The sequence below is a fragment of the Branchiostoma floridae genome, chromosome 11, assembly GCF_000003815.2.
Source record: "Branchiostoma floridae strain S238N-H82 chromosome 11, Bfl_VNyyK, whole genome shotgun sequence".
NCBI classification, from domain to species: Eukaryota; Metazoa; Chordata; class Leptocardii; order Amphioxiformes; family Branchiostomatidae; genus Branchiostoma; species Branchiostoma floridae.
The window spans coordinates 18,874,463-18,900,663 of record NC_049989.1 but is presented as its reverse complement, the minus strand read 5'-3'; the positions used below and the strand labels follow the sequence as shown (position 1 = coordinate 18,900,663).

At 40.2% G+C, this 26,201-nt stretch overlaps 1 protein-coding gene across 1 annotated transcript; it reads left to right on the top strand.

The window, feature by feature from the left end:
- The first annotated feature begins 1,306 nt into the window (after positions 1-1,306).
- Positions 1,307-25,756, top strand: LOC118426623. Its single transcript, XM_035836126.1, has 12 exons — positions 1,307-1,498; positions 15,521-15,632; positions 17,177-17,270; positions 17,805-17,859; positions 19,433-19,475; positions 19,627-19,724; positions 20,188-20,348; positions 20,885-20,986; positions 21,321-21,466; positions 21,636-21,807; positions 23,345-23,457; positions 23,957-25,756. The coding sequence occupies exons 1-12, from the start codon at positions 1,384-1,386 to the stop codon at positions 24,096-24,098; spliced, it is 1,353 nt and encodes a 450-aa protein (XP_035692019.1). The 5' UTR covers positions 1,307-1,383; the 3' UTR covers positions 24,099-25,756.
- Positions 25,757-26,201: the final 445 nt, after the last annotated feature.

The window sequence follows — 26,201 nt, the reverse complement described above, 5'->3', positions numbered from 1 at the left end:
TATCTGACCGCACGTCAATCATGAAAACTGGGTCACGTTTCCGCAGAAGGTGACCCATGGCGCAGCCGGATCGGATTTCACGTTCCCGCCGTTTTCGGAAAATTGTGAGTTTTGCAAATTTTTCACGACTGAAGATGATCTTCCAATAAAATGTTGAAAGAGAAAATTATGAAGAGTGTAAAAAGAATGAGTAGATATATCCATCGCACATGTTGAAATTGATACGCACGTACATAGACTTGCGTGTAACGTTACATCAAAGGGGGTCTCAGTTGTGGTATCTTGTGTCGTTATTGCTGAATCTTGGATCATACTACAAAACAAATCTTGCATTTGCACATAATTTGGTAAATATCTTTTGATAAAATATCGCTGGATAATTGACTTTATGTCCCTTGATTATTGATTAATTGATCGACTGTTTCCTTGATTGATTGATTGATTGATTCATTCATTTGCATATTGCACATTGGTGCATCATTGCCTATGGCTCATGATCAGATATCAAATGCAAAGTACATGATGTGATGATGGTGTAGGGATATATACGTTGTGAGAATGATGATGACGTGAGTACAAGTACGGGGCAGATATAAAATTATACGTATGATGGATTTTACCTAATTAACATTCTAACATATTTCAATTGCAGTAAGAAATGTACCTGGGTACCATCCTCCGTAGTAACCATTGGCTCAAAGTTTTTGCTTGTTAGCAAAGGTTTTTTAAACGATTTTTTCCCGAACTGAAGTTTTTGTGCTCAAGACTTGTGAGTTGTGACTGAGAAGTGAAGTTAAGAAAATACCAAAATAGCCGGAAGAAAAAAAGTCGCCAAAGATTGTTTGTTTATTGCCCCTCAAAAAGTTTGCACTTTTTCTTTGGAAAAGTGGGCGTTCCCTGATTCGTTAATCCATATTACGATAAATGATTATGGGCTAAAAAGGTACTATATTCTTTATTCAATGGAAATCATTCACAAAAATACTGCATTGAAACTTACACTGCATAGGCGCGAGTCGTAACGCATGTTGCATTTGACCACAAGACCGCACTGCGCCACGTCAAAATCGCCACACCCAAATCTGCAAGCAGATGTGGGGAAGAAATGTGCAACCATTCTCTTAACTTTTCCTGACGTGCTGGCTTGCTTAAATCAACAGGAAACCGTAGAAAACTGTGTCAGAGAAATATAGAGACCGTTATAATCTTCGCTCCCGACGTCTGCTTGGTAACCACCACGCCCACGAGTATGACGCACTTCTCTCTCCATCAGGTATACTGGAAACCCCCCGGCAGTGCCCTCCGATTGCGTAAGACATCCGCCATGTTGTCACCTTTAGCCGGCTCGCCGGGCGGACTCCCTCTCAGCCTCCCGTCTCTACAATGTCAGGCAAGGTGCGCCAGCGGGCTACGGCAAACCCCGTCGATGCCGCCACCACCACGGTCAACGAGCGCATCCTTCGGGAGTGTCACTCCCTCTACACCGATGGCGAGAAAGGTGGGGAACGCCCGAGTCCATCCCTTCTTCGCAAGCCGCAAAAAAGTTCCGCAATTATGTCACCCCAAATATCGTCTGCAAATTTATGCCTTTCTGCCACGTAGCCGGCACCCCGCCCGGTAAAATACCTCCCCTCGGCGCGACCCTTCCCTCCCCAAATCCGCTCAGATTTTTTTTCTGGATCACCCATTTGGCGATCATTTTGAGCATTTCTGCCGTTTGGTTGTGGTAAAGTTGGGTTTTGGCTGTAAATTTTGCCCGCAGTGCCATGGGAATTGTCCACGTCCGTCCGTTGCGGATGGGATTCCGCCGGCTGTCAGCTGACAGCCCGGTCGGCTCGCCACAGCCCCTGCCCTGATTTTACTCCCAACTGGGCGGAATTTTTTTCCTACTTCTCCTCAAAAATTTTCCCTTGCAGCTACTTTCCTCAGTTTCCTCCGTCTTTCCGAGAAAGCGCGCTAACCCAATTTTAGGGCGGATGACGTGATAGTTAAAGAAAGCTGTGGCGCAGGCATTGAGAAAATCTGCAGATCGATTTTCGTCATCGAATGTCTCGGACGGGGGTTAATTTTCCCCCGAACCATGGCGGATCGAGGGATTGAAAATTTCCCCTGCCTGCCGTCTTGCTTCCATGACAATGGTATGCAAACCTGTCAGACGGCCAGTCTGCTCAAATTTGCGTACCGGCTGCTGATCGCTTATAGTCTCAACCACATCCCGTCAAAAATCGTTGTAAAATAATATCACAAAATGTGGCAGCATTGCAATTAATGTACCGAAAGAGCTACCCGGTATAGTGGTACCGCTTTTGTGCGATTGTCAGTGATTTTTCCGCAGTTTGCGGGGTGTAGTTGATACTCTGACCTAGAGGGCAGTTCCCTTCACAGCCTGGTGCCAGATTGCAGCAGGACAATAGCAACACTGACGTCACAGTTTGCATATGCAGGGTGCAGGGGAGTCAGCTGATGCACTGTTGCACCAACTGCAAGATTTGTGTGTCAGTGTTGCATAATATTGTCAGGCAGTTGTGCACCTCTGATCATTTTCCTTGTGTTAGCAGTGGGTAGATTGCATTGTGATTTTGTGCACTGTTATGTCATCATGTGAACTTTGAAACTTTGTTTGCCTATTGTTAATGCTAATTAATGCAGGAGTGTTAAAACTTTGCATTGTGGTGCAGTTTTGCACCCTCTGCAGTTTATGCTAAGGAGGCATTGTACAATACACATTTGGCAATCAGGTATTAAATTTTTACTAACGAAAGAGTCCAAACTCTGGGAAAATATCCCAAGGTATTTACTGTGGCAAAGTGTAAGATAAACTAAAACTATATGGACCTATGTAGATAAGTAGTCATGAGAAAAATACAGGATTTATCCAATTATATAAAAACAAACTTCAGAACTTTAGATTTGAGGCATTCCCTTGCATAATAAACATTGAAGAATTGTTATGTGATAGTTATATTCCAAACTTTGAAAATCTATTCCTCACTTTGCAATATCTTCAATGTCTACATATGCATGAAGAAGTTGTCTGTTTGACTATAATTGTTTGAATACTATCAGTCATTGTATGCAAAAAAGAGCAAACTGCTGAGAAATCATTTCATCTAAGGTCCAGGTGATCTAAGGTCTAAAGGGTAATGATAATGACTATTAGTATTAGGTAACTGAAAACCTAACAGAAAAACTGTTTCAGACAATATATTAAAAAGTGCTGTGACAGGACAAGATATAATCTCAAATTACCTGTGTTTTTTACCTCAATGTTGACGATCTTACAAATGAAGTTTATATAAACTTTTGAACGTAATAAGATCCTGACGCTTTTCATCCCTTATTGCCCCTTGTCAATCACCCGTCATTGTATAACAAAAGAAGAAGTAGTACAAAATTTGCATAGTCATTCTATCCCTACCTCCCATAGACTGTACTAAGGAAGTAGTCAGGTCAACGTGACTAGGTGTTTTTTTTAGCATTAACAAAAGGTGGAATACAAACATTTCATTCCAGAAATTGTTTTCACTAAAAAGGGAACATTTATGAATATTAACTAAGAGCAGCGTTTGGAGGGCTTTCGAAGTCTAGAATGTTTTATTTTATTGAAGAGTGTGCGCTGCAAAATTCCAGTCATTTTGACCACACCCAACGCACGTCTGCAACTGGTCACTCTGACAGCTAACTTAAACCTCCGCGCTTAGAACTCGCAATCCCGGCACTAGAAATTCTAGGAAGCTTGGCTTGCACGGCTTGGGTGTACTTATTAGATAATGCAGGGAGAATTCCTTCTGTCTGATTGCTGCGTAATTACAGGCAACTTTGGGTATCTTTTCCAACAGCACTTTCGCTGCATGTTAAAACCCGATCCCAAAGTAATGCCAGCGTAGTCTCCTCACAACGTTGATACCAATGAAATTGAATTTGCCCGATTCGACTTCCTCTCGTCCAGACAATTCATGGGGCTATAATAACATTAGGATTGCGAGGCTGGCGTGCAGGCCCCGACACAAATCACACCATTGTTCCAGTTATGAAGGTTTAGACATTAGGAATTCCTCTGTCTGGATCGGATTAGTTGTTTTTCTGAAACTCTTAATGGTATTTTTATAAGAAAGAAAACTTTTAGTGCTGTAATAGTGTAATACTAATAGTGTAAAATTGTATTTTTGTAAGAAGAAAAGTTTTAGTGCAGTAATAGTGTAAAGAACAATGAAGAATTTAAAAAAAAAGGCTGTGAAGTAAGACTTGAAGGGCAAATGAGAGATTCTCTGGCATATAGAATTGCTCGTTTTACTTATTTTTACTTTAAAAAAATTATGATTCACTTGATTATTGCCTTTCTGTTAGAGCAGATTGTCGATATTGGGAATGACAATATGAGTCTAAGCAGAATAGTACTCTTTAATATTAAGTAATGAATAGAATCAAGAACTGACGATGAAGGACACTTCTGTAAATGCACATTGAACTATCATGGTTTATCTGTTTATTTATTCGGAGATGTGACAAATAAATTACACAGACTCACAGGCAGCATTGCTGATAATGGAGTCTACAAGCAAGGACGAATACACACGAATGGTAAATTAACTATCATGATTTGGTTTGGTTTGGCATTGGATACTAGTATACTTTCCAGTGAGCAAGACCAAGAAACAACTAATAGCTTTGGTGCTGCCTCCAACAGTAGGGCCTGTGTCCAGCTGTTGCCCCAGTAATTGTAAAATCCTTCAGACGTTACAATCATGACATTGTTACTGGGGTAAAATCTGTTCAATGATAAGCTGCATAATGTAAGGTATCATTTCAAATTCTAGACTCTATGTATTGATTATATCGATCATACTAGTGATTGATAAATAATACAATCAATGTTATCAATCTGGATCAATATAATTTCAAAGACCTCCATTTGCTTACTTATCTTTTTTGATTTCTTTAAAACGAGTTTTACCACAAGTAATATTTAGTAGAGAGGGTAATAGAATATGTGCAAATCACATTAAATTTTGTACTGATTATTATGTTTATGCTAATTTTTAACCCAGGCAAAATCTTACACTTACTTAACTTTACTTACAACAGCAGCAAAATTGAAAAATCACAATCAGAATTATCAATCAAAACATGAGACTCTCTATTATAAACCTTTTATCAAACCGTTGCACATAGCCTGAATGATGGACCCCTTGTGGTTTCCGTGTGACGTACGTGTATGGATTAAGGATTTAAGCTGTTACATGGATGTTGGAGGCCCAATCCGCCCGCCCAAATTACATCTTTGTGCATTGTGCAACGTACATGTTCATGCATATTTTCGGCACTATACTTAAGAATAGATGAGTGCAGTGCTATTTTGTTGATGAGAATAACTTGGTGAAAAAGTTGGTGTTCAATCATTCACATGATCAGCATTTTTCCTCAACATACACCTTGTGTATGTATTATATACAGTATGTTTGAAATTAACGTTTGGGGTAGTGGAAGTATGTTTAGAGCCACGTTTTCCATTTGTATATCTACGGGAAAGTATTTGCACCCCTGGTAGACCATTCTCCTTGTTCATCCCCTATGCATGTATTATCATCGAAGCATGGTAATATGTGAGGCCAGTCCAATTCAAGTTTTCTGTTCTTGGAAGTATGTTTAGGGCAGTTCCATGGGAACGCAGGGCTCGAAATACTGGGTGCATGTGCACCCAGTGAGGTGCACCCAAAATTGAAGCTGTGCACCCAGTTATTTTCTGTGGGTGCACAGGGTGCTCACAAATATATTCTTAGATTTATGTACGTAAAGATATCAAAGTATTGACATCTAAGTGTTAGAAAGATGATAAAAAATTCTGTCATGGTACTTGTTAAAGAATTCAATAGCTTGTAGCTAAGTTTTGCCATTAGGTTGTACTTAAATCTAAGTGGTGCACCCAATTTTTTAAGCTGGGTGCACCACTAATCCCTGGGTGCACCAGTGCACCTGAATTTCGAGCCCTGGAAAGTATTTATACACCTGGCAGAATATTCTCGGTCACCTCTATACATATATTTTCATCGAAGCATGGTAATATATGGGGCCAGTCCAATTCAATGTTTCTGTTCTTGGATTTGAAAGTAATGATAGCGAATTGGAAGGTCAACAGAAAGACAGAATCTGAAAGAGAGATAAAAAAAATTCATTTGATGTCTCTACCTCCTTTATCTACACAAATTTTCCGGAGTGTATATAGACTGAAGTTTTCTTATAAGCCCTCTGTCTGATTTCATCCAAGCCTTTTAAAAAGATTTGGTCTGGGAACTAAGTAAATAGCATGGCTTTGCCTCACCAATATCACACGGTCTAGAGCTCTGATTGGAAAGGTTACAATACAAAGGTGATACGTTCGCAATCTCATAATATGACGGTGAATGTCCACCCCCAAACCTCCCCTTTTGCATGTAATGAAAATAATATTTTCGGGAGCTGCATGGCTGCCTGCGTGTAGAGATTGATATCATGTATCTATAGAATGGCTGTTAGTCCTTAATCAGGGCAATACTTCATGTTCATTAGTCCGACACGAGGATTTCACGACGAGTAATCAGTAAAATGTAGGTCAGCATGGTTAAATAGCAGGATCAGACATACAAGTCGAGTACCAGGCTTGGATAGACTCGGCCAAAATTTTAGCAGGAATTCGGCACCTGTTCCAAGAATATGATTGACAAAGCTAAATCATTGAATTTCACAAGATGGTCCAAATTTTTTTCTTTAAAGTTTTTAAAGATTAAAAGATTTCCTCCTGAGGGTTTAAGATGGTTGCAGTTATGTAAGAGAATGGTCACCCCACTGTACATAGGCAAACAAAGTCCTTTGTGACCTACTTGCAATGTAATCTGCAGTGCTGGTAATACAAATATAACGTTGCCACCTGTATTTGCAAGTAAATACATGTAAAATTGGAGCTACGCATGTGTTTCTTGATCAAGTTGATATATACCAGCTTCTAACCCTAAGCTAGCCTGGTATCCAGCCGTATTGTACTAGCTCCTGAGTTTCTTCTGTCTGTATTTGAGGAGGAGAGGACAGTAATTTTTCTGGTGCAAGTTAATATTGAATTTTACATAATAATAATATATACTAAAAACTGTACCAAGCCCTGATATTGCACAATGACCAATCTTAATTAGATCAAACATATGATTTATACAGGGGAGTTTAATGACTTCCTGTCTACATGGTATTACGTGTAATCTCCAAGAATTATGAGATGATGTCATTTCGTCATGCAATGTTGCCAATGTCACGGAAATATCTAAGCAAAAAAGAAATCAATGCCAAAGCTACTAATGGGTAAAACGTTACCAATAATTTTTTGATACTTGGAAGTGGGAAAAAGGACTTTCGCGGTGGTTTTAAGTTCACCTTAGCACCATGCACTGTAGTCTCTTACTGCCATGGAAAAAATGTTCGCGGTGGTTTTAAATTTGCGGTGAAGTCGCCGCCACGAAAACGGTGAACATAAAACTACCACGAACATTTCTGCATTTACAGTATGATCGTTTTTGTGATACTTTTGGAGATAAGTTTTGATGTCTTCTTAAGTGCTGCATACATTACATCTTCATCAGACTTTCCGCCTGTCTCATACAGACAGAGGCTAGCCCATTGCAGCAACCGTGACTAGGGCTGGGTACCGGTACAGAAAATTCAGGTCCAGGTCCGGTTCAGGTCCAGAGGATCAGGTCCAGGTCCAGACCTAAACCTGGACCTGATTCAGTATGACTTATACCAATGGTCCATTTCACTACAAAGACATCTGTTTGGTGGAGTATTAGACTTACACTTGCGTTTTAAAATCCTACAACGCTAACTGCACATGCACGTTTGGCTGTAAAACTTGGTAGAAATTACTATAAACTCTACTCTACTTCACTCTTGTTATTTTCTTCCACCTGCAAGCGCCAAAAAGTGTGAATATCTGATCAAACAATATGTTAATTTTCTAATCGGTCCAACATCCGGTCCACCTAATTTTTTCAGGTCCGGTTTTTCTGGACCGGTCCAACAAGAAAAAACGGTTTTGTACCGGTACGCTGTACCGATACCCAGCCCTAACCGTGACCGAATATTCAGCAAGGCAATCAAGCCAGCAAGATCATGTAATGATAAACGTGTGAACATCATGCATTGTCCTTGTGTGTGGGTGGGTGAGTGGGCAATAATACCCAGGTATTGGGACGAATTTCGAGATTGTGAGATTGACGTCAATATGGGGTAAAAGGGGGCGGCGTCCTTGCCAACTAATTACGTGTAAGATTATGTATTGGGTTCCCTTGCATTGTGACGTTGACATGTTATCGTTATCTCTTGTTGTACAATAGATTTGTGGCGGAAATTAGGTATGGAATGACCACGTGAAAATGATATCAATCTTCATAATCTTCTACCAGAGGTAAAACGATACGCAAAACACTTATCTGACTTCTAGGAAACCTTGATACTGTACCAGGTACCATACTTATTATGTTGCACTGCCTAACTACATGTTGTAAGTACAAATTATTAAATACATGTACATATACTATATAGATCACCTATTATAGAAAATCTCCTATTCTTTTATTTTAGGGTCTAGTACAAGCATCTAGTTCATACATTGCACTTTAATTTAAATTTAAAAAAAACTTGTAACCTTGTCAATTTTAGATTCATTATGCTCTAGTTTCCTAATTCAGAAGCAAAGTTGAAATATAACTTCCACTAACTTCCAGCATAAAAACACAGAATCCATTAGTGGTAGATGAGTTATCTTGGCAAAGACTGGAATTGGAATCGGATGTTGGAAAATTTGTGAAAGACCAAATTTTGTGTTGGAAATCACTGTTCAACTTTCTTTCAAAATGACAGACCTATCTACCAATTCAGATAAGTTTTGCAATATTTTGCAATCGTAATACTTAATATTCTTTCAATCAGGACGTCATCTTCATACAAACGATACTGATAGACACGTTCCACTAAATGATTATCACTAGGTACCTGTAACGTGAGGAACAGTCACATTTAAGGAAATGGGTTTGAAATTGATTTCCTTTTATTCCGATGAAGAAAGGTTTCACTTGTTACTAGAAGTGACAAGACATCAGGTGTTCCAGTGGATGGTCAGTTATAAAAGCCCATCATAACAATTTTTCCCACTACATGTAGAGTTCTAAATTATTCCCATTTGCTGTATGTGATCCAGAAGGCCATGTTGATTTGATTTTATGGATGATGTTCTCTTGGAACCCAAAAACTGATGCAAGTGTGTAAATAAAATTAAGTTTGACCAAAAAAAGTTAGTCAGGAAGGCTTAACAAATGACTTAATGCACAGAACATAACGTACCAAACAATAGATTTTTCATTTTTGCTCTTTCATGTCTTCTTTGACCTTGGAATATTCTAAGACATTAGTAAACAAACTGTATGTCATGCCTTTGTTTGTGTATTATAACTGCTTGTAATTGTATAATACTTTCACAGAGTCAGAAAAAAAGTTGATCAGCTAAAAAAAACTTTGACAATGGCGTCGATGTAGGTTAGACATCCAGGTAATAAGATACGCCAAAAATAGTTACTCAAGCAACTGGATATGGTTTTGAAACGGTCAGACGTTTCGGAAAGAATCCACTTTCCTTCGTCAGTGACACTGAAGTGATCTGCAAGAAACAGGTCTTTTATACTCTAACTATGAATGAAGACAATTTCAGATGTCCAATAGGAAAGGTTGTAAGACAATTCAGACTGAAGACAATTTGGATTCCAAAGAAAACAAAGCTAAGCCAAAGTCAAGCTGAAGACAATTTGGATTTCAAAGGATATCAAGGCTAAGACACAGTTAATGCAAATGAGTCAATTAGCTCCTGTTGTTTTAGTTACAAAAGTTTAGTGTACAGGAAACCGACGCACACTGACCAATATCTGGCCTTTGACTCTCACCACCCTTTGGAACACAAACTGGCAGTGATTAAAACCTTGTATCACCGGGCAGACAGCATTGTTTCCTCTGGCAAAGCCAAAACAGAGGAACACAAACACCTCCGAAGTGCATTGAACAAATGTGGCTACCAAAACTGGACCTTCAACAAAGCCCTCAAACCCTCGGACCACTCAAAGAAAACAGCCAAGTGCAAACCATTGACCGACAGAAAGAAAGCCAACATTACCATCCCCTATGTCCAAGGAGTTTCGGAAAAACTCAGACGGATCTTCCAAAACTTCAACATCGCCACTAACTTCAAACCTCACTCAACCCTCCGACACAAACTGGTACATCCAAAAGACAAACCACAGAAAGGTACTAAGGCCAATGTAATCTACAGACTCAAATGCGAGGAACCCAACTGTAACAACACATACATTGGTGAGACTAGTCGTCCACTAAAAGCAAGATACCAAGAACATTGCAAACCGAAGGCCAACGGCAACTCTTCTGCTATTTTCAACCACCTACAACACAACCAAGGACATTCCTTCAACCTCCAATCTACCGACATCCTAGACCGCGAAGCCCGCTGGTTTGAACGGGGAGTTAGAGAGGCCATATATGAGAGAATATACAATCCCACACTCAACAGAAAAGGGGGGCTACGTATGGAACTTTCCGGCACTTGGGACATAGCACTCCCCCCCCCCCCCCCGCCAACAAAACTTTTAGCTCCTGTAACTAAAACAACAGGAGCTAATTGACTCATTTGCATTAACTGTGTCTTAGCCTTGATGTCCTTTGAAATCCAAATTGTCTTCAGCTTGACTTTGGCTTAGCTTTGTTTTCTTTGGAATCCTAATTGTCTTCAGTCTGAATTGTCTTACAACCTTTCCTATTGGACATCTGAAATTGTCTTCATTCATAGTTAGAGTATAAAAGACCTGTTTCTTGCAGATCACTTCAGTGTCACTGACGAAGGAAAGTGGATTCTTTCCGAAACGTCTGACCGTTTCAAAACCATATCCAGTTGCTTGAGTAACTATTTTTGGCGTAACTTTGACAATGCTTAAAGCAGTTGTGAGAAAACTTCAAAACAAAGTTTAGCTGCACTTGTGACTCACCATTGACTTATGACAACATGAAAGTTTGATCTGTGATGTAGGTTATGTGCAGGGCAAAAGTCGGAAAGGTAAAATCTAATTTGCTGAACATTTTCTTCTTCTATGTCTTAGATCGATGGATGGGTGTCTCCAAGACATTATAGTGGCTTAACTGATTATGACGTACACACTACATTGTAAATTGCTAATGATTTCCGAAAATTTGGTTGAAAAAAATCAATAGAAAAATGAGTAACTTTGCTGCAGGGTTTTTTCTTTTTATAATTTGTCTGATGGCATCTACCCAGTCATAATATATGATATATTACTCGACAAGAGAGGGTGGCTGGATGGATTACAAGTTAACATATAATGATCATGACTGCTTGGAAAGTAAAAGATTGATAAAAATAAACCTCCATTTAATTTTAAATTAATGTAAGAAAACTTCTCTGCTGCAGGTTTATATTTTTTATTATGTGTCTGTCCTTTAATAGAACATAACCTCAGATTGATGGGTAATTGTCAGACAACAAGACATAATGGTGGCTTGGGGGATTATAAGTTACACGTAATGTTTATTATAATTATGACCACCAGAAAACAGCTCAATTTACAGCTTGTAGGGAACAAATAATGGTTTGATGTCTGGTAGAATGTAACCTCAGATTGGTGCGTGACTGTCAGACAACAAGAGATGATAGATCTAAATTAGTAGATAAATGAATAGTGTCTTGGGGGATTATAAGTTACACATATAACATTTATTATAATCATGACAACCTGAAAATAGCTCAATAGTCAATTTATAGTTGGTAGAGAAAAATAATGATTTTGATGCAGATTTCATTTTCCAATGTTTCTGGGTTTTTTTCCTGAATTTCAGAATGATTTATTTGTTCAACTTTGCAGCCTTGAATTGTGTGATACATTACACCGAAAATTATATACATTACAAATATATTTCTATACATAATGATAAACTCACTTAAAGTTAAAACATGTTTCTGATGGAATCCACCTGAGAGGGATGTGAGGGTGTCAGACAGCATGACATGACGGGTTGGGGGAGGCATGGATGATTTATCACTGAATTAACATGCACATGGGCAATCAGGGCAGTCCTCACACGGGTTTACGGAAAAGGCTGGGCTGTCTACCTGGGCTGTCTACCTGGGCTGTCTACCTGGGCTGGGTATCACGTCAGGCTACTTGGACCTACGAAAGCCCATTGGGACAAAAGCTGTTTTAGCAGTATGGGTTGTTTGTGCTCAATGAAGAAGCTGTGTGTGAAGGAACTGTGTGTTATTATGTGAATAAGCTGTGTGAAGTGGCAGTGTGTGGAGGAGCTGTTCGTGAAGGAGCTGTGTTTGAAGGAGCCGTGTATGTTACAAAACCCAGGGGTTCTGGGTTGGAATAAATTGATATGCCACCGATCTTGTGCGCTTGGGAAGGGCTCTTAACACGACTTTCCTCCCTTTACTAGGGTAGAGAAACCTAGCTTCGGTAAGGGCCCTCCCTCAGATAGGGTAAAGAACCCACCACACTTACGGAAAAGACTAGGGGTCCTTCCTTCCAATTGTGTAAGTGGTTCAAAACTTAAAGTCATATGGCCACACCTGGGGTAATTGCTGTCGTACTGAGGTCACCCGAGTTAGCACCGAATGGCAGCTGTTCCAGAACCTTGCAATTTAGCAACGCTTATTTAAGCTCTTCACAATTCAATTGTCGATCCTAATGTATGGCGCAGAAGCCTGGACCCTGACAGCCACTAAAGAACGGCTCCCGGATGCCTTTGATCAACTAGCCAGCAGTCTTAAGACTAATCCAATCAGCCCGATAAGTCGTGATAGTAGCCCTTCCAAAGGGCGCAAGATCGGTGGTGTCACCATGGGGCGCACTGGTCCATCTGGTCTGTACTATAGATCCTCTTACGCGAATAAACGAGACCGACCCACCGTGGTCAGTTCTGGAGCGTGAGCCAACGTGTTGAGAGCTCACTGTGTCCTCTCCGTGAATAGCTAGTTAGCTGCTCGGCCTATACTTAACAGTGGCATATCAACTGATTTGAACCCAGAACCTCTGGGTTATGTAACACACACAATTGCTTCACACAGAGTCCCTTCACACACCGCTCCTTCAAACACAGCTCCTTCACATACAGTTCCTTCACACACAGCTTCTTCATTGAGCACAAACAACCCATACTGCTAAAACAGCTTTTGTCCCAATGGGCTTTCGTAGGTCCAAGTAGCCTGACGTGATAGCCAGCCAAGGTAGACAGCCCAGGTAGACAGCCCAGGTAGACAGCCCAGCCTTTTCCGTAAACCCGTCCTCACACTGTTGCTATGTGGAACAGTCCATTATGCAGGGGGGAGGGGGGAGAAATATGTCATATCCTCCAGCCATAATGAATAAAGAGGCGTATAATCAAAGACTGGATAGTACTACTCACACATTAGTTATGTACTTCTACTTAAGCTAATTAATTAATGGATTTGACTTCTTTTTCGTATACAGTGGTAGATGAATTGTCCAACATCTTAATATGAAGCCATTACCCTAAACCCAGTAACGTTACATAATGACAATATTTGCCTATAGCAATAGCCAGACCTTGACACTTCCAGAGTCTCTAGCCATAAGTTTGCAAAAATGTTATTTGGAAACAACCATTTAACAAACATTTATGTGTTTGCCAATTAAAAAAAGCTGTATTTAAGTTATACTATTATTGTAATTTGAATTTCATCTAATATATTACCAGGAAATGATAGTATGACCTCTTACGATTTAAATCAATATCCAAGTCTTTTTATCCATTTTCCATTGAGCACAATTCTTGCATTCCAGAAAATTTGTATACATGAATAGTATAGAAGGCCTTTTCAGAATTTCTACTTCAATGCGAAAGAGATATTTTTAGAGCGATGTCTTCAAAATTACAATGGATCAGAGGTTTTGAAAAGGGCAACTGAGAGTGATATTTTGGTTGACACGTCAGTTAGATGACTGTGACAGGATTGGGGGAGATGACTGCAGAAGGCATTTGGAAAATTGGTCAGCAGGGTTCGAAAAAAAACATCTGCAATCATTCAATTGATAAAAACAAGACTTCTCTTGAAAGTAATGCTGTTAACACGCAGACAGACAAACATACTCAAAACATAACCTTCTGGCAAAGGTAAATAGGTTTGCAGCTTTGCAGGATAATGTAAATTTCTTCAAGTTCAGGTTGAAAATGTCCAAATTGGCGTTAGTTTTGTGTGTTTTACAAACTATCACAGACTATTTAGGATACTGGCATAGTAGCGTAATTTTGAAAAAAAGAAATTTATTTCTTTTTGCTCTTTGAGTTAACATTCTAAAGGAAAAATCCAGTAAAACTTTCAATGTTTCATGAAAACAGAAGTTTGGGAGGAAAACTATATTCTAGCCTCTACGTTTGTTCCAATATTTCCCTTCAGATTCTGTTTTCATAATGATCTATCATCATTTTCTTCAAAAAAAAAGGGAACTGACGAATTATTGGAGATAAAGTAAAATTGCTGTCCCTGGAATCTTAAGCATTAGACTCTTACTAGTCTTACAGAGCGTTGGCTGTGATTCTTTCTACTGACTCTGAATTGATATTGATGGTGGTTAAAGTGTTGCCATCATGAACTGGGTCAGGGAACTTGTTAAAGGGGTCACTCACCATTATAAAGTGTGGAGGAGTGACCTTATTGTGGGGGGTCGCTTTCATCTTTCATTAGCGCAGGCCTTGTGGCGCGTTGATGCGCCCAATCCCCTCGATCTCCGGAAGTTAGGCAACGTTCAGTCTGGACAGTACTTAGATGGGGGACCAATAAGGAAGTCTGGATGCTGTAGCCTGACCTACCTACCTACCTACCTAGTCCCTTGCCCTCCAGGTCGTTGGGGGGACAAGGTAGACATGAAGATCGAAGCCTGACCAAGACTTCACAAATTCGTCTTTCAGAAGGGACATAAAACGGGGTTCCGTGTTCAAGGAGATGCCTCGAGCACGTAAATCAGCCTACTCAAAAATAGGGTACCTATGGCTACAGGCTGCATATAATAGTACACCAGAATGATGTATTATTATTATCATTTTCATTAGCACAGGCAGCTGGTCAATGTGGTCCCCAGAAAAATCACTCAAGAGAAAAGTATTTGGAACAAAATCATTTCAGCAAAAAATCCTTCAAGGGAAAAGATTTATCCTTGCCAGCACTATTCCCAGCGTAGGGGGCATCTTGGCGCGGCAAAGCGGTGTTACACGTGGCACAGGCATAAGAATTGCAATAGGGTCTGGGGGTATCATCCACAAAAATTTTATAACCCTCACAATTTCCTACATTTAGAGGACTAAATTCAATGCAATATTATAAGCCAACAATTCACGAATCCTGTATGTATTTATATACTGCCATACTGGGAACGTATTTTGACCATTTCTTCTATGTTTTCTCCAGGGTTGGTGGACATTGCCGAGAACCTGCACTTGAAGTTGCTGGCTCCCAGGAAGAAGATCACCGTTCTCCTGATCGGCAACCACTCTGCTGGCAAGAGCACCTTCATCAACTGGTAAACACCTGACTAGTATATTATCAATATATATTTATATATGTTTTTTATTATATATAATTATATATACATACATACATAATACATATTACATACATACATATACAATATACATACACAAATACACACTCACACTAGTATTCTAGTACATCTTAAGATGTAAGCTACGGCCGCGTGGCGCGTTGGTACACCCGATCCCTCGATCTCGGAAGTTAAGCAACGCGCGGTCCGGACAGTGCTTGGATGGGAGACCAACCAAGGACGTCCGGATTGCTGTAGCCTCACGAAGCTTTCCACGAAATCGTCTTCCGGGAGGGACGTAAAATGGGGGTCCCGTGCTCGAGGAGGTGCCTCGACCACGTTAATCAGCCTCATTACTCATAATTTGGGTACCTACTGGCTGGCAAAATACACCTGGTGATTAAAGCTAAAGTTGTGTTTGAAAAATTCTCTTGCATCCCTCTTTGCCCATATCACTCACCCATTAGTATTGCCCTACCCTCTCCTATCCTTCATAAGAATTAAGATGACCTGATGATCGTATGCCACCTGGTGTTCAGATATGGCAAGACTACAGATGCCAACACTGTCTCAATTCTAATGGAGTCAAGATGTGAATGTACAACGTTAACAAAAACCTTACCAGTCTGGGGCCAGACTAGAGTTAAACTTTCACCTACTTGGCTTCACTAGTGCGAGTCACATGGAGTCAAAAGTGTGGCCATGTAATGTAAATAACCAACTACTCAAGTTTGTTTTGTTTTTCCATGTACCTCTTCAATTTTTGTGGCGTTGTGTGGTGTGAACGGTAGGGTGTTTCACCCAGAGGTTCTGGGTTTGAATCCCTTGACGTGCCATGACGTTATGCCCTTGCGAAAAGTACATTACACAAAGGATAAGAGTAGGGGTTCTTCTGGTGTGAGTGGATCAAATAGATAAATATAGAATACAACATGGTGTATTCCGTATCACCCGAGGTATCAGCCCGACCGCGGGTCGGATCGCCCGAAGGCCTTCGGCTGGGACCGTATTTTATTTATGTCATACCCACTAGAGAAAACCCATGTTTTGATGCGAAATGCGCCAGAAGTTGAACAAATTTGGTGCCCTCGAACAAAAAGTGTTGCAACAGCAATGTTCCAACGTCCGAATCAGGTATTCTAATTGCGAACCGAGCCGTATTCGGCCCGCTCGAAATGATTCGATTTACTCGAAGAATGCCTGTGTGATACGCCTTTCGAACCTGTGCGATACGGAAGCGTACGCCCCGGTCCGGAACACCCGTATCGAACGTTTTCGCATCACAGGTATGACATAAATCTGGATATCCAACTTGTACTCTGCAGTACAGTAACCTGTTGTGATAGGCCATGAGCCAGTTTACCGGTTCTGCAATACAGACAACACTTTCAACACCACCACTGGCCACACTTAACCATGGATGTGATGGCTTAGCAAAGAATGGCTTAGGAAAGGGTTTTTTCCAGTAATACTTATGATAGATGTAGATGTATGATTTCGTGTTTGTTCCTGTTTTCCTGCAGGTATGTTGAGGAACATGTACAGAGAACAGGTGTGGCCATTGAGACCCAGGGGTTCACCTTCGTCACCAGTGGCAAGAAGCGGGAATCTCTCACGGTAAGGACAAAAGTGTATTGATAATGTTCATATAAGAATTATATACATGTATTCTGCTATGAGAATGGGTGGTGGCCGTGGTGCCCAGTACATCGAACTGGTACAAAACCGTTTTTTTTTTCTTATTGGACTGGTCCGAAAAAATTGGACCTAAAAAAATTATTGGAAATTGAACACCGACCAAGAAAATAAAAAGAGCAAAGTAGAGAAGAGTTGAGGGTATTTCTACCAAGTTTCTGTAGTTAATTGCTCTTTAAACTACTGAGGCAGTTGTCCTTGTTGACATGGATAATAGGGTTTCAAAATGCCAGTGGGAGTTGAATACTCTATCTAGCAAAATGGACCATTGTTTTCAGTATCAATCATTCACAAGTTTTCAAGTTTCTGGATCTGCACCTGATCCTTCTGGACCTCAACAAGACCTGTACCTGAATTTTCTGTACTGGGACCATGACCCCAAGTTATGAGTGCCCAAATATAGGATCAAACAAACAAATGAATGAAGAAATGTCTTGATTGTGTTTTTCCCTGTAGGGCAATGCCACCCTTCACCTGTACCCACACTTCAAGGATCTCATGAAGCTGGAAGGTAACATAAAAACTTCATATCAACTTCAGTGCTACAAACTAGATGATGAATCTACTGTAATTCCTGATTTTTCCAATGTACTTTTTATGTTCACGGTTTTCATGGTGACGACTGTAAGTGTAACATGAACTTATCATTACGGATAACAAATGATTTGTCTTGGTAACGATAACAAATAATTCATTCACCGTGAACATTTAGTTCCGGGAACAAGTTAAATGTTCTCAGACCATGATAGTTTGGTACCGAAAATACAAAGTGAATTAAAGTATATTGGAACAGTTTGGAAACTGATACAAATTATGTATTTGATATAAGGAATGTTTCTAGCATGTTGGAATAGATAAGAAAATATTCAGAAAATGAATGGAGTGAAACAGGAAACACAACATTTTCTTCCTAGTGTTGAAGAGTTCATCAGACTTGGTTGGAGTGTGCTATAGCTATATATAGATATATATATACAAGCCCCAGGTGGGACAAGTGGCTTGACGGGTTATAATAGGCTGCTGCATTCCTGCAAACCTGGTGGCTGGGCTATACATGTATAATAAGGGGATGTTGCACATGCTCACACATACAGATGGGAGTAATTTCAAGTCTCCACTAGGCACTACAGAAAATAAGAAGTAGTACAAGATTGGTTTATTAAAAGCTTGTTGGCAGTCGTTTGTAGTTGTACGCTACATGAATTGTAACAACGTATCTTAGGCGAGTGTGGTGTTGAATGAACATTGACAATTTTTTGTTAGTTGTTAAATGGAGGTAAACCATCCATAGACAGAATGTGGTTCAAACCCTTAACCCCGTGATCCGGCAGCGAGATTTCCTTGACCGTCGCAGCACGGAAGCCTGACTACCCTGAGAGGCGTAGCTCTTCAAACGGTAGCTCTGTGGTTACCTGATCAAAGCTGCCAGATGAAGAGCTGTGCTTCCAGGGCACTATCCTCGAATACTGCATCTTTCAGCGTGGAACTTTAAGTCTAATGTGTGAGACAAAGACTTTGTAGTAGAGCCGGTTAAAGAAAAGATATGAATTGTACAGTACAGTATGACATAAAATACCACAGTGCAGCTTATTCCATCACGTCTCTAACATAATGTTTAACTGTTCTTGATTTAACTCCTTAGTGTTTCAGACCTTATTTGTAGATGTACAGACATTTTACATCATCAGTCAGATCTATTGGAGATATAGAGATTTTGTGAGCTTTAGGAATTACACCCTTTGTATGTAAAAATCAGGATCAAGAAGAGTAGGGGTGACCCAGTGTACTTGGCTAAAAACACAAGCAGTTCTACTCAATATCAAGATAGTGCATTACATTTGGCCTGCCTTACCTGTTAAGAAAGCGTGTCTCAGTTGCCCCATCTATTGGTCTTACATGGTACTGCAGGACTGATGGAGTACCTGGCAACAGAAGTCTCCACCTCCAAACAGAAAAAGTTCAGTTTGGATCAAGATAGCTTAACACTTAGTTTGATTAACCTAAAACGTTTATTTTAAACTGCCTTACCTGTTCACAAACTGTGTCTCAGTTGCCCCCTCTGTTTTTTCTATGTGGTACTGCAGGTGTGATGGAGTACCTAGCCACAGAAGTCTCCACCTCCAAACAATTAAGTTTGGATCAAGATAGCTTAACACTTAGTCTAACTAAACTTGCCATACCTGTTTACAAAGCGTGTCTCAGTTGCCCCCTCTTTGTTTTCTTTGTGGTACTACAGGAGTGATGGAGTACCTGGCCACAGAAGTCTCCACCTCCAAACAATTAAGTTCAGCCTGGTGACGTTTGTCGACACACCGGGGCTTGTGGACGGGGACATGAAGTACCCCTTTGATGTGGACGAGGCAATCCTATGGCTAGGTAAGTTTGGACAAAGTTGGGGCCAAATTTCTGACGACTTGCAATAAAGCAGGCAATGGAAAGTTTTTGTGTTACAAAGGCCAATTTATCCGCTTGGCTCTTGGACATGAGATGTTGAGATGAAAACTTGTTTCCCTCCGTATTCAACCCTAGAAACTGTGTGTATAGCAAGGCATACATGTAGATTTCCCCCTAAGACTCTCTTTTAATGTTGATTTTCAAATTTCATTCTTTAGAATTAAATTGGTGTGGTCTTATTCAGGTTTGGCAAGGAAATATGATTTCTCATACTTTGGTTTTGTGTCAGGACCAATTGCTAGTTTGTCCCACCAAAGAGCTCACAGTTACAGTAAGTTTTAGTAGTGGGACTTAAAGATTGCTTCTATCGTTATGTTCTCAGGAAAGACCAGATTTTTAATGAATGGAACTTATTTAGTTAAACCTTACATGTTGTCTTTCCCAGGTGATTTGGCGGACCTGATCTTCGTGTTCTTTGACCCCATGGGTCAGGCGCTGTGCAAGCGGACACTAAACATCGTGGAGAGGCTCAACGAGAAGCACTCGGAGAGAATCAAGTTCTACCTCAGCAAGGCCGACGAGGCGGGGTCCGAAACCGACAGACAGGTGGGTAGGCTTGTCAAATGTAACTCTAATCCATGTTTCTGTGGATGTGTTGCATCAGGATACCCAGTAGGGTTGTGAACCTAATACATTTTGTACAGTCATGTACATGTACTTGTGCCATGATCTGAACATCAAGTTTACTGCTACCTGTACCTGTAGAAATGTTAAGGTATAGGTCAGGACCAGTCCTGAACATCTGTGTTCCTGTACCTGTACCAAAAATGCATCGGTGATGACCTGTAAGTTGTAACTGTAGCCAACTGTCTTTTCTAGTAGTGATGAATTGTATGTTAAGACTTCGTATTAAAAAATTTTACATTTGAATCTCTAAACAAGTATATTTTTTTCAATTTCCAACCACAAGATTATTGAAATTGTCATTTTTTGAGACAGGATCAAACTACCTTTGGTCTAGAAAAAAGTTGTATCCACTAGTGCTTTAACTTGTTAGGGTACGGGTACAGGTTTTCTTTAATGCTTGGTACAAATTGTTTGTAGATGTCTCTCACCAATGTTTTGTGCCTGTATTCCCACAGAGGGTGATGATGCAGATCACCCAGGAACTGTGCAAGAGACCAGGCCTGAACAAGTGTGGCTTCGACATGCCCACTATCTATGTGCCCCAGCTCAACGTTAGGGTTAGTAGTCTTCTCTCACATTTTGAAGAAGTATATCAGGAAGCAACATTTTTTAGTGTGGGCTCGTCTGACATAACTGTAGGGCCCAGAAACTAGAGGTCCTGGGTTCAAAATCTGTCGTGCTACAAAAACTTGTGGGTTCTATGTGAAGCACTTTAACCAAGATGATGCCCTCACATGAAGCAGATCCATCCAATCCATTATTTGATTTTACTTTTGCTGGGATCCCTGACACATGGAGCTAGTCTTCACACTGCGCTTCCAGACTGTGCTATAAATAAAAGATTGGATTTGATAATTTATTGATAACATCTCCTTGTTTTTGGTCCCACAGAGCAGTCGTTGTGTGAACCAGATCGATGAGATCTGTAAGCAGGTGGAGAAGACGATCAACCAGACGGTGCAGAACACGCTCAACACGCTGGAGCGGGACTGTGAACAGATCTCCGAACTTGTCGACAAGAAACTGGAGGAGGACAGGTATGTTTTGCTCTTGTAGATATTTTCTGTAGGGTAAATTGATTCCTTCACCATTAACAGAGTGAAGTCTTGCCTTGCCTATGACTTTTTGTGTGTATGGGTGTGCCTGATTTAGCATGGGGTTTGTCGTTGCACCCATAAATGTTTCTCACTTTTTTTTTCCCTTTAGGACTGCCAGCTCCTACAATTTGCGAGCCAGAGGCAAGGGGGCGCTGTTCGGCTTCCTTGGGTTCATCCTTCCCATCGTGCTCCTGGTGAACTTCCTGGCCAGCAGTGTTTCTCAGGAACTGCTGAAGTCCCTTCTCGGGAAGGCAGGGGCGGAGGCTCTGCAGGTCTACATGGTGAGGGATGCTTTGTGTCGTCTTTTTCAAATACTATAAATGCATTTAAGTTCGCAGGGATTTAATTTCGCAGTAGCGGGAAAAGGACTGTTCACGGTGGTTTTAAGTTCGCGGTAGCACTATGCACTGTAGTCTTACTTTTATGGAAAAATGTTTGCGGTGGTAAATTTGCAATGCAAAAACCGCAAAAATAAAACCACTGCAAATTTCTGCATTTACGGTATTAATGATTCCTCTGACTTGAGGATTGGAAAGTTTTTGAAATTTGGAAAAAAAAAAGCTTCACGTGGCAGGCAGGGGCAGAGGCTCTACAGGTCTACATGGTGAGGGTTTGTGTATGTTTGTTTTAACGGTTAGAGAGAGAGCAAGAAAGAGAGAAATGATTCATTCAATAAAGCGCTTGAAGGACAACTGGGGGAATTGTGGTCTCTTACAATTGGTGAAAGGCTTCGCACCTTAGCAGTGTCAATGTGACAATAATAGCATATGATTCCTTACGACATTTTGCACAAAATAAAAATGCTATGACACCCACAACACATTAACTGCACAAATTACATGCCCTGATTCAGTAGTTTCAAACAGTAGGACATATCTAGAGTGCTGTTCTTTAACCGAGCAGCCTGAAGTGAGTCTGTCTCTTGTCGAGATATGAGCCAAGTACTGTATCTCTCAGAGCTCACAAGAGATTTTGCACATCTTACACTTAGATTTTCCCTTCTTAAGTTCAGGATGACAAGGACCTAGTGGTGCGTACCTAAACTCATATTCAGGTTCAGGTCCGGATTCAGGTCCAGCAGTTCAGGTTCAGGTCCGGACTTTAAGTCCGGACCTGAACCCATCATTGCGTATTATGTGCGCTAGAATTTTTTTTTTTTGAGGGGGAGGGGGGATGGTGCATATAAAATTGCATGTTAGCATGAATTGAAATGCAATGTGTAAAAAATACATGCAAAATATACAGCCAGTGTAAACACGAATGTTTTTGTCTTTTCCCAGCAGTGCAAATTTCACTGTCTATGGAAGGTTTTAGATGGTTTAGAACAAAAAAGGGAATATAAGTGACAGATTGCTTTTTGCAAGTCCGGACTTGGCTCCAGACATTTAGGGTTTTTTTTGGACTTGGATCTAAACATTTTTAGGTCCAATTCCAAGTCCGGGCTTTAGGTACGCACCACTACAAGGACCCATAATTTGTTTTAGGTCTAGAACAGTAGAGAAGTTTAATTGACGTGACTTTTCTACAGTCAACTACAAACTATGAAATGAAAATCCAAATAAATCTTGAAAATTCAAGTCATTCTCCGAGCAATAAAGGCTTACATAAGTAAACCTGTAATATCTATTAAATGTTACAATCGGGTGGGTTTTGATATGAGAACCACTGGTTTGCCCAATAGTAGGATACTCTGGAGTGTGATAACAAAGTACAGTCTCCTTTATGAAGCTTGTATTTGTTACTTTGAGCATAGAGCTGTTACAGACTGTTACAGACATTTGCTTTAATGCTAAATGTGCCTTCCATTTCCTTCGACAGGCCCCAGTTGCAAGTTTCTGGAAGTCCATCCCACCAGACTACCACATGCACACCCTCGGAGCGCTGTTCTTCATCACCTTGGTGCTGCTGTTCCTTGCCAAGTGGTCGTCCAGGTCAGCTGCTTCTGTTTGCTTCTTTGTTAAGAGTCGTTTTATTAGAAATAGGTAAAAAAAAAGTAGCCTTTTAGGTTTTGAAACAAGTTGATTACAGCGTTTACTTGTTTGCAAAATCTCTGGTTTTGCATCCCAATGTTTTGAACAAGGTTGGCAGGCCATGAAATCATGTAAGTTTCCTGTACAAAATCTGCATAACGTGTTCTTACATTCAGAGAATAACTACACCCAGAACACATCTGAGAAACCATTGCACCTGAAAACAAGAATGCTTCACTTTGAAGTGTCCCAAAACCTATCATTTACTAGTACAATGTACTCGCAGGCCAGACCTATCACCACAACTAATCAAATCTTGACATCCCTCTACAAGAGCGGACATTCTTCGACTTTAAAGCGTACATTTCTTTTGCAATGAGTACATTTGTAACTAAAGTATGCATTCCGCAGGAATTGGTACATTCTTCCATCTAATATGAGAATTCTCCTTCCCACGCAGGTTGCTACCAACGTTGTCACGGAAACAGAAGCGGGTGTTGCAGGAAAACCGGGACTACGTGCAAGATTCCGTCAGGGGGAGGAAGGAGGCTCTGTACCTGGAGTACCTGCAGCAGAGCGTTGGGTCAGCTGACATCAACTAGCCAATCACAGAACAGCAGCAACTTCAACCAACCAATCACATAACAGCTGATTACTTCAGCCAGCCAGTCACAGAACAATTGTTTAGAGAGTAGCAAATCACAGTACAGCTGTTGACTTCAGCCAACCACAGTGCAGCTGACGACTTCAGCCAACCAATCACAGAACAGCTGGTGACTTCAACTAACCAATCACAGAAAAGCTGATGACTTCAGCCAACCTTTCACAGAATGATTGTTTATAGAGAGTAGCCAATCACAGAACATTTTTTTTAAGTGCAGCCAATCACATGGAAGCACCCAACAATGGCCAGTCACTCAGTCAATGGACATTTTTGTGTAGGCACAGCCAATCACAACGAAGCACCTTACCTCAGTCAGCCAATCACAGGATAGTTGTGTGGACTTTAAGTCTTTAAATTTTGGGGTTGTCTGCAATGCAGGAAGAGCCAGTATCATGTTTTACTGTAATAACTTTACAACTTCTGGGTGATAGCTTCTTGATGTTGTAGTAAGTATTAAGTTCACTGTTAAGTTTTAAGTTTAACTTATAGTTTTCTGAGTATAGGCAGCTATAGTTAATCTTCCGAACTCTTTTTCTTATTTTTAGTAGGTTTTAGGCCATGAAATGTTCAATCTCTTTCCTTTAGACATTATGTTCATTTTGTTAACTTCTCATTCATTGAACTCACTTGATTGTAAACAATAAACTTTAAACACAGTACAGGTGTATAAAGGTAACATACACAGCAGCCAGTATTTTACATACCAGTAATGTGCTCTGGCCAGTAATACGTAAAGTTAACATGCGATCATATGGTTGTTGTAAAAGAATATGAACTGAATATGACTGAATATGAACTTCACCACTACATTCCAAACTCTATTTTTAGAACTAAGAGTATTTTCTACTGTGTGCCAAGATGTCTGTCATTAGATGTGTGTGTGCTAACCACTATTTTTTGGATTTCTTTTTTAGTGTGGAAACTTCTTCATAAGTAACGTTGTGACAGTTTATCTTCCTTCATTACAAATAGATTTTGGAAGATTGATGAAGATTTCATTTAAGCCGTAAAATCTTCCTTGGAAAACCAAGGAGCTTTAAATTTCATCAGATGAAAGCTCCGTTGAAAAATGACCCATTTAATGGTCACATGGTCAAAGTTCATGTAGTAGGTCAGTTTGTTTGCAAGGATGTAGTGAGAGTGTACTCTCCAAGCAGAAGTTTGGCCCTGGCTGTTTTTGACACGGATTTAGGCATTTTTATCAGGATCTCTACTTTGTAATGTTTTCTTAATGCCATTGGACATGAAGAAATTAATACAAAATAGATAACCCGGTATAAATGCCTACAAACACGTTAAAAAACATCCAGAGCCGAACTTCTGCTTTGAGAGTAGAGAGAGCCAAAAATGTGACAAGTTGGTTTTCCGGTGAGTTGGAAGAAAGTTTAAATTGTTGCAACTTTTGTTTTAGTTTTAAGCATGAGGATCTATTCCTTTTTCAGATCCATTTCATGGCAGCTACATTGTATGTTATCATAAGTAAGACTAACTTCGTACATATCTGGTGTTGGGAAAGTGGAATACGATCTGGCTCGCATAATTTATTTTATCCTTGAATGAACTGTGTGGAATAAAGACTTCTTGAAATGAAAGCCACATTGGTTGTATTGTGTTTTGTGGCATGTATGTAGGTGTTTGAATCATCATTTATTTGAATCAGGTCCAATGCCCATAAAAACAAACACAGTACAAGGATTAAAAGCAACATGGAGAAAGAATTATGTACATAGCGCCGCCAAAAGGTACTGTGGCAGAAACCATCCGAGCGGACCAGCAGATAGATTATTTCGTTGTCTGAGGACAGCAATCGGGTAACAAATGAATGACTGAGCTTGCGGAGCTTTCCCTCAAACATGTCAGTCCGATTGTCAGTTTGAAGAATGATAGGCTTCATTTTGCTTGGTTTGTTTATATTCTGACCATTCGTTTCCATATGTGTCTCTATAAACAACAGAGAAAAGATAACTTTTGGTCTCAAGGATAAAGTTCACTCTGCAAAAGGGTAATATGGGAATGAAATTGATTTCGAATATACAAAACC

Coding starts and splice junctions, on each gene's coding strand:
- LOC118426623 (XM_035836126.1), top strand. CDS start 1,384: ATGTCAGGCAAGGTGCGCCAGCGGGCTACGGCAAACCCCGTCGATGCC. Junction 17,860..19,432: donor GGATCTCATGAAGCTGGAAG/GTAACATAAAAA, acceptor GTGGTACTGCAG/GTGTGATGGAGTACCTAGCC. Junction 21,467..21,635: donor AAGAAACTGGAGGAGGACAG/GTATGTTTTGCT, acceptor TTTTCCCTTTAG/GACTGCCAGCTCCTACAATT.